General features: G+C 36.7%; 3 protein-coding genes across 7 annotated transcripts in view; 2 read left to right on the plus strand and 1 right to left on the minus strand.

Moving 5' to 3' along the window:
- The window catches only part of LOC113052773 (inhibitor of nuclear factor kappa-B kinase subunit beta-like), a 34,282-nt gene that overhangs the window by 2,202 nt on the left and 16,476 nt on the right, over positions 1-15,604 (plus strand). The window contains exons 2-4 of one of the 4 annotated variants that reach the window (XM_026217206.1): positions 1,398-1,591; positions 2,021-2,155; positions 6,032-6,126. In XM_026217206.1, coding sequence (XP_026072991.1) covers positions 2,051-2,155; positions 6,032-6,126 — 200 coding nt within the window. In that variant the 5' untranslated portion in view covers positions 1,398-1,591; positions 2,021-2,050. Of the gene's footprint in view, positions 1-1,065; positions 1,592-2,020; positions 2,156-3,863; positions 3,899-6,031; positions 6,127-15,604 lie in introns of those variants that run through there. The other 3 variants (XM_026217205.1, XM_026217207.1, XM_026217204.1) reach the window with 3 other exon arrangements.
- On the plus strand, positions 10,712-12,879 carry LOC113052776 (uncharacterized). Of its 2 annotated transcripts, XM_026217214.1 has the most exons (3): positions 10,712-11,024; positions 11,424-11,930; positions 12,219-12,879. In XM_026217214.1, the coding sequence occupies exons 1-3, from the start codon at positions 10,784-10,786 to the stop codon at positions 12,728-12,730; spliced, it is 1,260 nt and encodes a 419-aa protein (XP_026072999.1). In that variant the 5' UTR covers positions 10,712-10,783; the 3' UTR covers positions 12,731-12,879. The 2 variants fall into 2 exon arrangements, with proteins under 2 accessions (XP_026072999.1, XP_026072998.1); XM_026217213.1 differs by having other exon boundaries at positions 10,714-11,024; positions 11,424-12,877.
- On the minus strand, positions 12,961-15,390 carry LOC113052775 (uncharacterized). The gene is made up of 2 exons (XM_026217212.1): positions 14,975-15,390; positions 12,961-14,431 (listed from the first exon to the last, which is right to left on the minus strand). The coding sequence occupies exons 1-2, from the start codon at positions 15,308-15,310 to the stop codon at positions 13,103-13,105; spliced, it is 1,665 nt and encodes a 554-aa protein (XP_026072997.1). The 5' UTR covers positions 15,311-15,390; the 3' UTR covers positions 12,961-13,102.

Here is a 15,604-nt window from a genome sequence, read left to right on the forward strand (position 1 = left end):
GGTCACAGCCGATCTTGTAAACTGAAAATGGGCCTGTAAAATGAAAAAAGGGCAGTGAAGTAGGTGTCTCCTAAGAGCTCTGAGACCCAGTCAGATCATCTTATGCCATAATAAAAAAAAAGTATTTTAATACTGATTTTGTTTTCTATTGAGGACATGCACGCAATTGTATTAAATCAAACATGAACTCTTGACATTTTTAGCAAGGTCCAATAGTATGTGAAAATTATGTAGAAATTGGTATTCAAACGTCAATCCTTCGACAGAAGAAAAACAACAAATGAAGGAAACTTCAGCTTTCAAGGCTGAGAAGGGTTATATCTGGCACCACAGGAACTCACTCTTTTGGAGAAATGATCCCAACAGGATGCAGCAGTGGTTCAAGCGTGAGAGATGGAGGAGGAAACGCAATGGACATTTATACAATGCACAACATACAGTATCTGTAGTGATTCTGATTTAAAATATAGCTTTTAGGAACATCTAGCAATGCCGTTTCAGTGGCAATTTTACTCGTGCATTAAAAACCAGAAATAATTATCATTACAAACTTTGAGACTGGCTTGAGAAAGCATGGCCTGAAAGTTTAAAATGACTTTACATGTTATAAGATAGATGAAACATTAAAACATGATTTATGCATTAATATTATTAGTCATTTATAGCAAATTGTTGAGTATAAGCAAGTTGCATTGTAGATACAATGTATTATCGTTATCATTACACGTTTTATTAGGTCATTATTAGTGTCATTTATTGCAAAGAAAGAGCCACAAACAAACTTTGCAAGCAAAACTTTTGACATAAATTGGTCACACTTTATTTTGGGGACCACTTCTCACTATTGAAAAATTGATATTTAAATTGAAATTGATACTTTTTATCAATTTATAAATTTTTTATCAAACTTTTTCGATAAAAAGTATCAATTTTCAATTTAAATATCAATTTTATAAATTTTTCAATAGTGAGAAGTGGTCCCCAAAATAAAGTGTGACCAATTTATGTTAAAAGTTTTGCTTGCAAAGTTTGTTTGTGGCTCTTTCTTTGCAATAAATGACACTAATAATGACCTAATAAAACGTGTAATCACTTCTCACTATAAACAGACTATTAACTATTAACTTATTTAATTCATAATTTGCTGCTTATCAACTGTTAGTTAAGTTTAACTATGTTACGTTTAGGCATAGGTTTGTATTAAGGGATCTAAAATATAATGCAAAACGTCAGAATAGTTTGCTTTGTAAGTATTAATAAAGAGCCAATATGCATGCTAATGAGCAAATAGTGAAAGTGAAAATAGTTCCCTAAGTTCATGCACTCTCTAGTGTTGTAGTGTGTGGAGTATAGGAGCCTACTGAAAGCTCAGATGTTTCTCGTCTACGCTTTCACAGTATTTACGGGAAAGGCAAGATTCAGGAAGTAGAGAAACCATCTCAAGGCTCTTCTGCTTTCAAACTCCATCCTAAAACATGCATTGACCGATTTAATGAAAGAAAACAGTAGCTGTGTGTAGATCACAGGAGTGATCTCTTCTAAGACGGAGGACAGTCTTCTGGAGAGTGTTTTTTCAGATCAAATCTGACAGGTAAAATCACCTTTATTACAGAAATACAGTCTATTCTGAATAAACAGCTTTACATATCTAAACTACAGGTACTTCTCTTATGCAATACAGCAGATTTTTTACAGTCTTATGTACAACTGATCTTATGTACAAGATACTTTGTAGCCAACATGAGATCAGAAAGTTACATGAACACAAAAGTAGTTCACTTTCTCATATTGATGTCACACACACACACACACACACACACACACACACATGCACACACAGGACACATAGACATATATATAAATAAAATCATAAGGACCTCATCGGATGTCAGATGTAGCTCAGGTTATAAGACAAATTCTAAGCCTTTGCACTCACATACACACTTGTCCTAGTACATAAGTAGTTGTGAAACATTAGTTGTATAGACAGATATTGTTCTGATAGTGTACTCCTCTGTAGGGTTTGTATGTGAGTAATCGAGGGCCCGTCATGAGCCGTCCTCCGTCCATGCAGCCGCAGATGTGTGGCCCCTGGGAACTGAAGGAGCGGCTGGGAACCGGAGGCTTCGGGAACGTCACTCTCTGGCAAAATAAGGTACAACATGGCTCTTTTTGTCATTAAAGCAAAGAACTGAAAGAGCGGCTGAGATACAGAAGTGCAACGGAAGAGCATTGCACATTCATAAATCTTTTGCAGTGAATGGGTGCCGTCAGAATGAGAGTCCAAACAGCTGTTAAAAGCATCACAATAATCCACAGCACTCCAGTCCATCAGAGAAACAAAAAACTGTTTGTTTGTAAGAAACAAATCTGTCACTGAGATGGTTGCTTCCAACTAAAATACAAGTACGCTATCCATAATATTCCTTGCTCCAGTGAAAGAGTGGTCTTGTCTGAATCAGGAGAGAAATCTGCACGGATCAAGCACTGTTTAAACAGCTCTAAACAAATAAGTGTGTGGATTTCGATGAGAGAGACAACAAGAGAGGGACTTTTCCACTGGAGGAAGTGGATGAAGAAGAAGCAATGGTTTGAAGTTAAAAACATCTTGATGATAGATTTGTTTTTTTTTACAAACACACAGCTTCTGTCTTCTCCAGATGTTGACTGATGGACTGCTGTGGATTATTGTGATGTTTTTATCAGACTCTCATTCTGACGGCACCCATTCACTGCAGAGCATCCATTGATAAGTGATGCTGATTTGTTTGCATGAATAAAACAAACTAAAAACATCTACATCTTGGATGCTTTGAGGGTGAGGACGTGTTTTTTTTCTTATTTAGACATCCTTGTTGATGCTGGAATAATATTGCTATCAGGCATTCAGCTTAGTTTTAGGGTTGCAACATCATTCCAATCAGCTTTTCCTGTTGCAATGGCATGATAACATTAGGGATGTTGTGATAAAGGATTACAGTGTTGTATTTGAAGTGAATCAGGCTGAAGTAGATGAGTGTAAAGCCGTGCTCATGAGTTCAGCATGCGTCAGTGTGTATATACATCACAAGATGCATTACGCTGATTTATTGTTTCCTGTTCATATAGATAGTAGAACGCATATTTTCTGAATATATGTGGGTGCAGATGATCCACTTCAGTGTGGAGAAATTTACACTATATTCATATTAATTTATTATACTTCATTCTTCATGCTTCATATTGGATATCTGTTACTTCAAGTATAATTCAATGAAAATAAAAAATAAAGTTCAGAAATATTTAACATTTAAGATCAGATTTCATCTCAACTGTTTTATTTTTATTAAAATTGGTTATTATAACAGATAAAATGGGTCTATATATTTATAAAATTATACATCAATGCATATATATATATATATATATATATATATATTATAATATATATCAATTTCATATATATCAATTTGAGGTTGTAGTCAGGGTTATTATCGTTAATGTAAACTGAAACCACAAAAATATGACTAGTTGAAACTAAATAAAAAATTTATTAAAATAAAGTAAAAAACTTGAACTAAATGTATTTCAGCTATTTGCAAAGGCAACGCTACTCACTTTTGTTTAGCTCCAAATAAACTAAAACTTAATTTAAAAAATATATAGACACATATAGTCAATATAAAAACGTTAATAACACTATAATAACACGGATTGTTGAATTTCTCAGTGATTGACTAATGATTGCTATTCCAGAATCAAGAAAACATGGTGATCCAGTAGCATGTACTGTGTAACTAAGTCACATTTCATGTTTATTCGTTTCTTAAACTGGGGTCAGAGCGCTTTTCTTTTTTTTCCTTTTTTGGCTTTGCGGTAAACAGCCCACGGATGCTGTCCCGTCACATCCTGGAAAAAGGTGTGTGAAAGTCTTAAAACAGAGGCACTTCAGATTCCCATCATTTAATCTTCACACCACTGGGATTTGATGTTCTCAAGAAAGAGGAAATGCATCTACCTGCTGTGTGCCACTTCCTGTCACGGGTGACCTCATGACCTCATGATCACTCACTGACTGAAACTCTCATATGTTCTCTCTCTCTCTCACACACACACACGTTTGTTTTTGTGTAAAGTGTGTTCATCCCATAGCTGTAATGGTTTTTATACTGTACAAACTGTGGCCCTTCACTAACCCTACACCTAACCCTAACCCTCACAGGAAACTTTCTGCATTTTTACTTTCTCAAAAAAACTCATTCTGGATGATTTATAAGTGTTTTGAAAAATGGGGACATGGGTTATGTCCTCATAAGTCACCCTCTCCTTGTAATACCTGTGTCATACCCATGTCATTATACACACACACACACACACACACACACACACTCAGGTTTACTGAGCATTAGTCTTTAAGGAATGCTCAGGTACATTAAACATTATCAGCTGTATATTTAGTGCTGTTTCAGTCGTGACATGAGTGATTCCTCAAATCATCAGTGTGTGTGTTGTTGAGGAGAGGGGTGTGCTGGTGCTTTACTAAATATGACACTGGAGCACAAAACCTGAAAATCTGAAAGTTGTATAAATCATCTCTCTATTAATGTATGGTTTGTTAGGCTCAGACAATATTTGGCTGAGATGCAACCATTATTTGAAAATCTGGAATCTGAGGGTAAAAAAAAAAAATATTGAGAAAATAATCTAATCTAATCACTGAAACCAGTGTGGTTTGGAGCGTCAAACATCTGAGACCAGCTTGAATAATCCAATAAAATCATAATAAATGAAGAGCAGAAGCAGAGGTTTGGAGCTGTTAGTGCACTTAATGAAAGACTCCTGATGTGATGAGATTGAGTTCACTAAGTGCAGTGCATCATGGTCTCTTACTCACCTGATGGCATTGTTTTTTTTTTTTTTTGTTTTTTTTTTCTGATGGCATTGGTTCCTCTCTTTCTCCTGTTTCCTCATGATGTCAGCGTGATTCCTGTCTGGAGGAGAGAAGTGAACTAAAGGAAGTGAAGTAGGAAATTAAAGTGCCACCTTTTTAAATTCCTCTCTGGATTTCACTTTATTCATCACACATTCATAAACATGTCGTATATCATACATTTATTGTGCTTGTAAACTCACACTGGGCTCCAAGTGTCACAGATACATCATTTCACCCTCATGAGAGTTTAATCAGTTTACAAAAATGTGTGTGTGTGTGTGTGTGTGGTCACACTTCAGTTTAGGAACCTATTTTCACTTTTACTATTTGTTTATTAGCTTGCATATTGGCTTTTTATTAATGCTTATAAAACAAATATTAATGCCTTATTCTGCATTATCGCAGCAAATTATGATTTAAATGAGGCAAAGGTCATAGTTAATAATCTGTTAATAGTGAGAAGTGGTCCCCAAAATAAAGTGTGACCATGTATGTTAAAAGTTTTGCTTGCAACGTTTGTTTGTGGCATCTTTCTTTGCGATAAATGACACTAATAATGACATTATAAAACTTGCAATGATTCTGGAAATATATTTTATTTACAATGCAACTTGTTGTTACTCAGAATGTTGCTATAAATGATTAAAATAATATTAATGCATTTTAAAATCTTGTTTTAATAATAAAATATCTACAGTTTCATGAAAATGCCTTAAAATAATTTTTTTTTTGTATTTTTTATATTTTTTCCCATGCATTATTTTGCTTGTTTTTGTGTATTTAGTATAAGCAAGATGCATTGTGAAAAAAAATATTATTACTATTAAAGTGGCATTTATTGGATCGTTTTGAGTTTAAACCGGTTGGATTGTAATATTATATTACTGTCATTTATTGCAAAGAAAGAACCACAAACAAACTTCTATGTTTTTTTAATAATTTTCATATAATTAGTTTTCTATGGTAGTGTTATTTTTAAATATGAATTTGCCTTTTGTGTCACATTTCTCCTAACATGTGCTGGTTTATCTGTGTGTGTGTGTGTGTGTGTGTGTGTGTGTGTGTGTGTGTGTGTGTGTGTGTGTGTGTGTGTGTGTGTGTGTGTGTGTGTGTGAGCAGGAGAGCAGTGTTCAGATCGCTATCAAACAGTGCCGACAGGAGCTCAGCGACAAGAATAAAGGCAGATGGAGTTTAGAGATTCAGATCATGAAGAGGTGAGTTCATATCCATATCCTGTCCAGAGTCAAATTCCTGATTTCTGTAGATCACTACAGTTCACACACACACACACACACACACAGATCTGAAGAGGCATCTACACTGAAGTCTGATCAGCGTCAGAGAGGCTGGAACGTGTACATTAATAACAATCTAATACTGTTTTTGGTGCAAAGACTACAAACATGGTCAGTGGATTTCCTGGTGATGAAATAATAACCTATCAACAGTAATTCTAGTAATGAATACGCCTGTGTTTTTTGGCTGATGTCATGTAGGTTTTCACGTCATGGCAGATGCTTCTTTAAAGAAAAAGCATAATTTTCATAGTATTTTTCCGTCCTTCTCCCACTGAATCTCTTCTGTGTTTACCATCTTTTAATGTTTTCGACTATGCGAAACCTTCCGTTGTTATTCGGCTATTTATATATGTTTTTATGAACAAAAGCTCTGAGCAAAACAAAGAGGGGTGAATTTATGACACCACAGTAGTAAAAAGTGAGCCAGTCTTGCGGCCACAGCAGTGGTTTGTGCCGTCACAACACTTTCAGGCTCATCTTAAATTAGTAGCAAGTGCATCTTTGGTTTTTTTGGGAGGTTTTCCTCCTGTTATTGGTTTAGTGGTGAGTTTATTTGTGGCTGTATTCATGTCCTGTTGTTTATTGGAAACTGCTTATTGTATTAAGGCGTATTTGGGTGTGAAAACATGCAAACTATTATAAAGAAATATTATCCAGTTTTTGAAGGCTCTCCAGGGACAGTTGTTTCAATGTACCGTCTTTGTCAGATATTTTTGAGTTTAAAGTGTTATTTCACCCAAAAATTCAAATGAAGCCATAATTTTTTACCATGTTGCATAAATATTTTGTTATTAGTTCTTTCAGATTTAAATTTGACCAATGTTTTGTTTTTATCCAACTTACTTAAAAAAAAAAATACTAAATTGTAAGATTAGCAAAAGCATTTTATGCAACTGTCCTTCTTTTTTTAATGGACAAACAAAATGAACTAAAAAAAATACACTCATTCATATTATAGCAGTGAAATCAGACTTTTCATTAAAAAAAGTAATAAATAAATAAAAAATTATCTCCGAATGGTCTCATGCAACTCATGTTGTATATTCCAAGTGTTCGAGGGGTATACACTGGGGTTGGAGAAAATGTATTATTTAGTGGAAATACTGACCCTAGTCGGTGATCTTCTGTGCACAGCTTGTATTTGTTTCTTCATTCTGACTCATCTGACAACCGGAGATATTCAACTCAGGGAAGAAAGTACATGGATAGTTTTTGGGGAATTCTGGCCATTGTATTTCATGTTGCACTTTTAATAATCTTGATTTTACAAAAGTCCACTGGTGTGCTTTTATTAGATTTTATTTATTTCTAACTTGCATTTTTGTTATATATATATATATATATATATATATATATATATATATATATATATATATATATATATATATATATATATATATATAAGTATAAGTTTAATTATATTTAGTTCAGGGAAACCAAATCCACATTTTTAATTACATTTTATTCAGTAAATGCATGATGTGCAAGTGCACTGTCTGATATTTTGCATTATTGAGACACTGTTTTACAAATGAATGTTGTTCAGTGCTTTGACGCAATGTATTTTGTTTAAAGCACTATATAAATAAAAAAAATAATAATAAAGGTGATGTTTCCTAAGTCACTGTGTAATTGTGGTAAACAATCACATTCTCAATATTGACCAAAATATTTTTGATTATGATTTTTTTTATTAATTGAGCAGTCTTGCCATATCTTATATATATTTGATATAATAATTATATTATATTTTATATTTATAGACCAGTCTTTGGGTTCTTTCAGTGGAAAAAAGCACCATGGTACAGTAATGGTAAACATCACTGAATGATTTTCAAAATCACACAATGGTATTTATATTGAAAGAACATCGTAGCATGACCAAAGCCCATGTCTAGTTAACCCTTAGTCATACTACTGGGGTTTTTATAGATCTTGACTATTGAAGAATTCATCATCCAGAACAATCCAGAGGTGCTATATTCTAGGCCTGCAACTAACGATTATTTTGATAACTGATTAGTTGTCCGATTATAATTTTTTCCGATTAATCGGTTTAAAACCGATTATTATTATGTTTTATTATTATTAAACTTTTACTGGCAAAAATCACACTATTCCACATTTTGCCCAAAGACCTTAAAACAGATGTGCTAACTGAATACTATGAAAACATACAGTGCTTAACAATTTAGACCACCTAATAAATATTTTAGGAATCTGCCAAAAAAAAATTATTCTAAAAATGTTATTGTAATTTTTGGACTAATCACAAACTGAAACAACTAAATAGCATCTATTCACATTATAACAGATTACCTCTCTTACCTTTGATAACAGACTGAATGCTTGCTGGCATTGTTTATGTACTTTTTGACTAATTGGGTGTCTGAATAAAAAAACACTATAAAGCACTTGACAATTTTTTCTGCCTTTCTTTCACAGATAACAGCTATAATTATATTATAGAAATAGAAATAGCTTAGTATTGTTACTTAAAAGCTTATGCATATTGGAGGTCTAACCGATACAGAGCTAAACAATTATTTTGGTAATCACCAACGCTGTTAGTTATACGTGCAACTAATCGATAATGAGAATCATTGTTGATGTTTTTCATTATCGATAATAATCTATTTTATTGATTAGTTGATGCAGCCCTACTATATTTAACCTATGCATTGTAAAAGAGTTCAATTGTGCACACAAACTGTCCCCAGAGCTGTTTAAAATGCATGCATATTTCACTGCGTGTCACAGTGTGAGTGTTTCTGTGACGTTTCGGTGTGATCTGATGGATTGTTCCAGTTAACCAGGCTTCTGTGGTTGTGTGACGAGAGCGAGGGGTTCGGGGATGTGTTGGTTTCCTCTGATTTATAGCAGGCTGTCCCCAGACTTGGTGTGAGCCTCAAACCTGGCCTCAAAACACAATTTTGTAGAGCTCAGTGTTTAAAGCCAAACCACAGCGATCACAAACACACACACACACACACACACACAGATGTTTTTGGGGGAACACACCCAGGCCAACTGAGTTTCTCTATTGCACACATTCAGTGATCATCATCCTCTAATTAGGATGATATCAGTAATGGGTCTCAGAAATGACCTTTTGTTGTGGGGGGAAAGGAATCCCATCATGTTTTCCAGTGGATTTGACTGTACTGGCAACTGCTCAGAAATAAAACTGACGTCAAAACAGTACGCAGTTAGATTAAACTCACCAAGGCGCAGTGATTGTCAGAGCGTGGTAGACAGTGACGTGTGCTCCGTAACCCATGTAATGATAACATACCATTAGTGATGAATCTTTGCCTTATTTTTTCAAACAAGGATCTTTCTCTTTTCAGAGCACTGGTTTGGTCACCTTGAAACAAAAAGCAACACTACATAAAATATTGTAATGATTTTCAATGAATGCATCTTTAATATGAGTGTATTTTGACTTACTGCGATGGAAGAATTTACTTCAATGTACTATAAAAACATCCTGTGAGTTTTAAAACTCAAAACTTTCTCGTTAGGCTAAAAACAGCTTTTATTAGAATTCAAACTCAGAAACAAAAAACGACTTGTTTTGGAATGTGCCACTTTATGACCTAATAGTGTGGCTAAGCCCCGCCTCCACAGGAGAAGAACAACACCTGCTTCTACATCAGTGCCTGTTTAGCTCCGCCCACTGATACATGCATGTAAAAGGAGGAGAGGAAATACCAAAGAGATGCAAACACAGTATCACTCCATCAGCAGAACCAAAAGGATGTCACAAGATTACATGACACTGTAGTGTAAGTTATGAAAACAGTCTTTGAACTGCTTTCCTTGTGATCCTTTCACATCTACTGTAGATCAGACGCGTGTGCTGTTGCATCATATCACGAATCCATTTCTCTTTCAGGTCATGACCCCTTTAAACAAGCATGCGGGTGCAGATACAATCTTATTCAAGATACAATTTGATGCAGTGCTACTTTTCAAGTCAATATTTTTTTTAAGGAATGTTGTAAATTTCAACTGAAAAAAAAATTAAATATTGAATGATGTTTTGCAGAAGATTGAGGCTCAAAAAATTAGCAAAAATGAAACGTTCACAATAACATTAATAAGATGCAGTTAGAATTTCCATTCAAAGTGCCCCTATTATGCCATTCTTAAACTTCCTAATATTGTTTTGGGAGTCTCCTACAATAGGTTTAAATGCATGCAATGACAAAAAAATGCTTTAGTTTTCTCAAAATATGCATTTATCAACGAAGCAAACCAGACACTGATTCATCTCTCAAGAGCAAGCGTTTGTGAATCCCACATTGAACTCCTCGAGATTATAGATGCAGTCGTCAGTAAAATGATGGGAGCACAAAAGAGATTGGGTCGTACTGCTGCGATTCAGTTGGAAAAAAAAAACTATTTCAACCACTCATGACTTGTTTAAGCTGTTCAGAGTCGATTCTTTCTTTTGGGAGGCAATAGGGGTTGGGGGCGTGACGTCACTGATCTAGCGCCGCGGTGGCTGATGGGAAAAATCGCCATTTTGTGAGGCCACTTGTTGTTACGCGCCAATGAAGTCGTAGCTATGGGAAGAACATGTTGTGTCGTTGGATGTAAGGTCCGTTCACACGATCGAAGGGGCAAAAAATTAGACAACGGACTTTCTTTTTATTGTTTTCCGGCCTGGAAACAGAATGAAGGGAGTCGTGTGTCCGATGTAACCAAGCGGAGACGGATGGCCTGGATATCCGCCATAAGACGCACGGACATACACTTCGCAGACATCCCACGATCACTGAAAGTGTGTTCCAGGCATTTTCATTCGGGTAAGTAAATAAACTTCACTTAGCAAATGATTATATGTTCTTATTTTGTTCTGTTCCCGAGTGGAGTAGTCTTAGGTTCCTTTGCATTTTGTAACTTAAGCACTATTCTGTCGACACTGTGGCACAGTGAGCAAGCTAAGTTAGGCTAGTTCAAATAAAGTGCGCTAAATGAATGTGATCAAAAAAAGCACCCAGAATGTCTGAGGGGTAATCCAGCCGAATCTAGAGACCAATTTTTGATCACTATGACTGAAGCACGATAAATTCTCTTAACATTTGTATGTGTGCCACCTGTTAGTATTGTTTACCACATGAGTTAAGTTGGAACTGAAGTATATAGCATTCCCACTGTTGTTTGCCATATTTAGATTCAATTCGGATAATTTTGTCTCCCCAAAGGTAAACCAGCATATGAGATGGATGAGTCTCATCCAGACTGGGCTCCAGCCCTGCACCTGGGTCACTCTGAAGTCACAGCCACAGTGTCAGATCGGCATGCCCGCAGACAGCATAGACATCATTTGAGAGAATCTGAGGGAGGAGGCCACAATGATCAAAACATCATGAACGAAGATGAGAGAGAAGATGCAGAAGAAGAGGGATATAGGGATCAAGCAGAGGCAGCTGTGGAAGAGGAAGAATACAGGGAAACGACAGAAACAGACCAACTAGCGGCTAAGAGACTAAGAGTAGAATGCCAGTTCTGTGAGCAAAGCAGTGCAGAAGTAACACGCCTTTTGCAAGAAAATAGGGAGCTTAGGTCTGAGTTAAACAAATTAAAGATGGATGAAGAGTTTTTCAAAGATAATACAGAGAAGGTACGATATTATACGGGACTTCCATGTTTTGCAATTTTGTTTTCAATGTTTACTACTGTTAAGCCCTTCCTGCCAGTTGCAAAGAAGCTGTCACAGTTTCAAATGGTTTTACTGACACTCATTCGTCTAAGGCTTGATCTTCCAATCCAGCATCTTTCACACATTTTTAATGTGTCACGTAGAACTCTTTCTGCTACCTTTGCAGACACCATAGATGTGCTGTATGCACGCCTCGCTCCCTTGTTGTACTGGCCTGAGCGGCACTGTTTACAAGCCACAATGCCACCTCAATTTCTGCAAGCTTTTGGAAAGCGTGTTGCGATTATTGTTGACTGTTTTGAAATACGTACAGAGAGGCCGTCAAATTTAATGGCGCGTGCACAATCATTTTCCCACTACAAAGGTACACACACAATGAAATACTTGATAGGAATTACACCCCAAGGCCTAATTTCATTTATTTCTAAGGGATGGGGGGGACGAGCATCTGACAAGCACATAACCGAGAATTGTGGGCTTCTTAACAAACTGTTGCCTGGTGATGTAGTGTTAGCAGACAGAGGCTTTAATATTAAAGACAGTGTGGGAATGATGTGTGCGGAAGTTAAAATTCCTGCATTCACTAAACGCAGATGTCAACTTGATGCTAAGGATGTGGAAGACACACGTGCTATAGCACACCTTAGGATACATGTAGAAAGGGTAATAGGTAGCTTGCGCAATAAGTACACACTGTTACATAACACCATACCAATTAGTTTGTTGCTTCCCTGTAAGGATGAAGAATTTACCCTTCTTGATAAAATAGTAAATGTTTGTTGTATTCTAGTTAACATGTGTCCAAGTGTTGTTGTAAGGCCAGATGAAACAGAAAAGTGTGCATGTTAAATGGTAAAAAGACCCCTGGAGAAATTTGGTGTGTGTGAATGTGTGGTACCCTCCTGATATTGAGCATGTTTGTATTTGGGGTGTGTGTACCTTCTTTAGAATGAACATGGTATGCTATTTGTACATTAAATACTTCAGATGAAAATGGATGACAATTTGAACATTAAAAATTTTTTAATACAAAAAAAAGATCCTGCAAATGTTTTTGTTTCTTGTGCTTCTTGTGTTGAACTACTTTGAAACACTGAATTTCAAGTAACAATTTTCAAGTAACAGGCTAATACTCTGAGTCAAGTAAAACATAAAAAAAAAACAACTCTTAACTGAGTAGGCCTAAGTGCAATTCTTTCATGAACAACAGCCACTTCTTTACTACTGCTCTTTTTCACTTGGAACATGAGGCTGCATGTCCTTTGAGTGATATTTTGCAACAAGTTCTGGGAGGCACACTTTCTTGAAGAATTCTTGTGCTTTCTGTAGACGAGGTTCCCAGAACTCCTGGTCTGGAAAGACACGCACCACTGTGAAATCGTTTTCGGTCCAAACAACAAGATCACAGTGATTTGATTGGGTGACAAAAATTTGTGTCTGGATCTGTGTGTAGAAGCGATGGTGTCTTTTCAACTGAAGGTTGTCTGATGACAACTGGAGACAAAAGTCTTTGTCCTTCATGTCCAATGCCTGCTGGATGTTGCAGGACCGATACTTGAAAGGACACTTCACCTCCAGGCAGCCCTTCCCACAGCATTCACACATAGTCAGGCCATCCGGTGACGCTCCGATTTCAGGGAAGCTACTGTTAATTATAAAGCCACACGGTTCAATTTTGAAGTTTGTGTGAGATGCAGCTCTGGATTCAGTGTAGGCCTTTCTAGCATCCCCCTCATGACTGATACCCCATCTGGTTTGAACAGTTGATACTGTGTGCTGTATGTGTGGGTAACACACCTGCGTAAAAACTGTGTGGGATGGCCTCTCCAGAGAGGTGGCATATACTGCATGCATTTTTGATGCTGTAATTCTTCCGCTTCTGTAATCATACCATGCAGATGACAGATGTTGTTGCCTGGTGTACTCTTCTACAGCTACTGCCTGCTCTTCAGTCACACTTACAGCATTTATGTGCTTCTCACAGGCCAGCAGGACAGCAGACAGGTCACTTGCATCTATGCTTTCATCATACAGGGATTTTGCCAGGCATGGAGGTAAAGCAGAGGATGGTGCAGCAGCTGTGTGTTGTGTGTATTGGGCATAGTACTTCTCCATCCCTGACAAACCAACAGCCTTGCTATGGTGCAGTAACGTATCAAGAAGCGGGGATAAAGCTTCAAGATTACCTGGAGGAGTTTTCAGTTTCTGTGCCCGACTCCTTATGGCTGGTGCTGTGGGCTGCATATTTATTCGCTGGTCTAATGTCTTCCTTTGTGCAACTGAGGAGGTATAGTTGATCCTATATCCCACTTCTGGGTGAATCTTGCTTAAGTTACTGGGCAAAACCCAGTATGCTGGCACATCAGTGACAGTCTTTGTGCCACGAATTCGAACTGTTGCCTCCAACTTAAACAAGAGAGCACCTACATGAGTACAGGTCTCAGCTATCCCTGCCATGCAGGTACAATGGGCACACTCCACCTTTCCAGCGCTGCTCACAATGACCCAGGGCTTTAGAGGAGGCTCATTCAATCGCTGTGAGTGCATAACCTGTGTACATACAGAACAACAGTAAATGAAAAGAGCAGTGGGCAAAAGTATTATATATATTTGGTTCCTGTTGCTAATTTCACATAATTTTTTTTAAAAAGGTTTTCATTTAATGAAAAAGTAGCCTTATTAAATGAACTATTATTTATAAGCTCTCTTTTTTCCTTCTTGGGCCTGAAATGGAGGAATTTTTGTCAATATTGATAATTAAACAATATTTTGCTAAATGTGCTTTTGTGCTAAAACCTTGCCTAGTTTAGGCCCATCATGGATAAATAATGATGACAATAAAACGATCAATACTATTTAGGGCAGATAGGCTAGATAGTATGCACATTGGGAGGCAGGAAAATTGTCCATCTGAATGGGCAGATAAATCACTGGCTCACTCGATTCTTAAATTCGTTCAAAACCTTATTCATTCAAGGAACGAGACACCGTGTTTTTTAAAAAAAAGATAATTTAACGAACATGTTTTTAGATTGTTGTATATAATATATAGGTCATTTGTGATCGCAGGTAGGTAAGCAAGATGATACTCACCTTTGTACGGACGACGGTGTTTTCACAACTCGGCGATTTGTAGGCTTCCAAGTCATGGACCCAGCCATTTGTGAACTGAACGTGGGCTTCCATAGATTTAAAATTACGAAATTGAGCCTCGGTATAAGCACTCACACCACATACTAAATATACAAAAATATCTGGAAAAGTCAGAGGAGGTAAATCGTCGGGGTCTCGAGTACATTCTCTTGAAGGCACCTCATATGGATCCAGATTTCCGATCATTGCCATCTTTTCCAGGTACCGTTTTCTTGCGTCCGGTAGAAGTTTGTCTCTATATAGTACATTTCGTTCATTTAATCCACTTTTCAACATTGTTTTGATAAATTTTTGTGTGGCCTCACAAAATGGTGGCGCCCTCCTTTTTACGTCCCAGAATGCACTGCGCTGTGACGTCGGTTGCCAAGCTCTATACATTTATTTATTGTGCAGTTTGGGCTTTACAAATTAGCGGATCGTTTACATTCACATTCACTTTCCTCTTTACTCGAGACCTAATATTTGTTATTACAGTAATTCTGTAAATGATGTTTGCCTGTGAAGGTTAAACCGATCTGTTTATGTTCACAGATGATAGTTTTAGTTGGCGTTGTCCTGTTATGGTGCCTG

The sequence above is a fragment of the Carassius auratus genome, chromosome 33 (genome assembly GCF_003368295.1).
Source record: "Carassius auratus strain Wakin chromosome 33, ASM336829v1, whole genome shotgun sequence".
NCBI classification, from domain to species: Eukaryota; Metazoa; Chordata; class Actinopteri; order Cypriniformes; family Cyprinidae; genus Carassius; species Carassius auratus.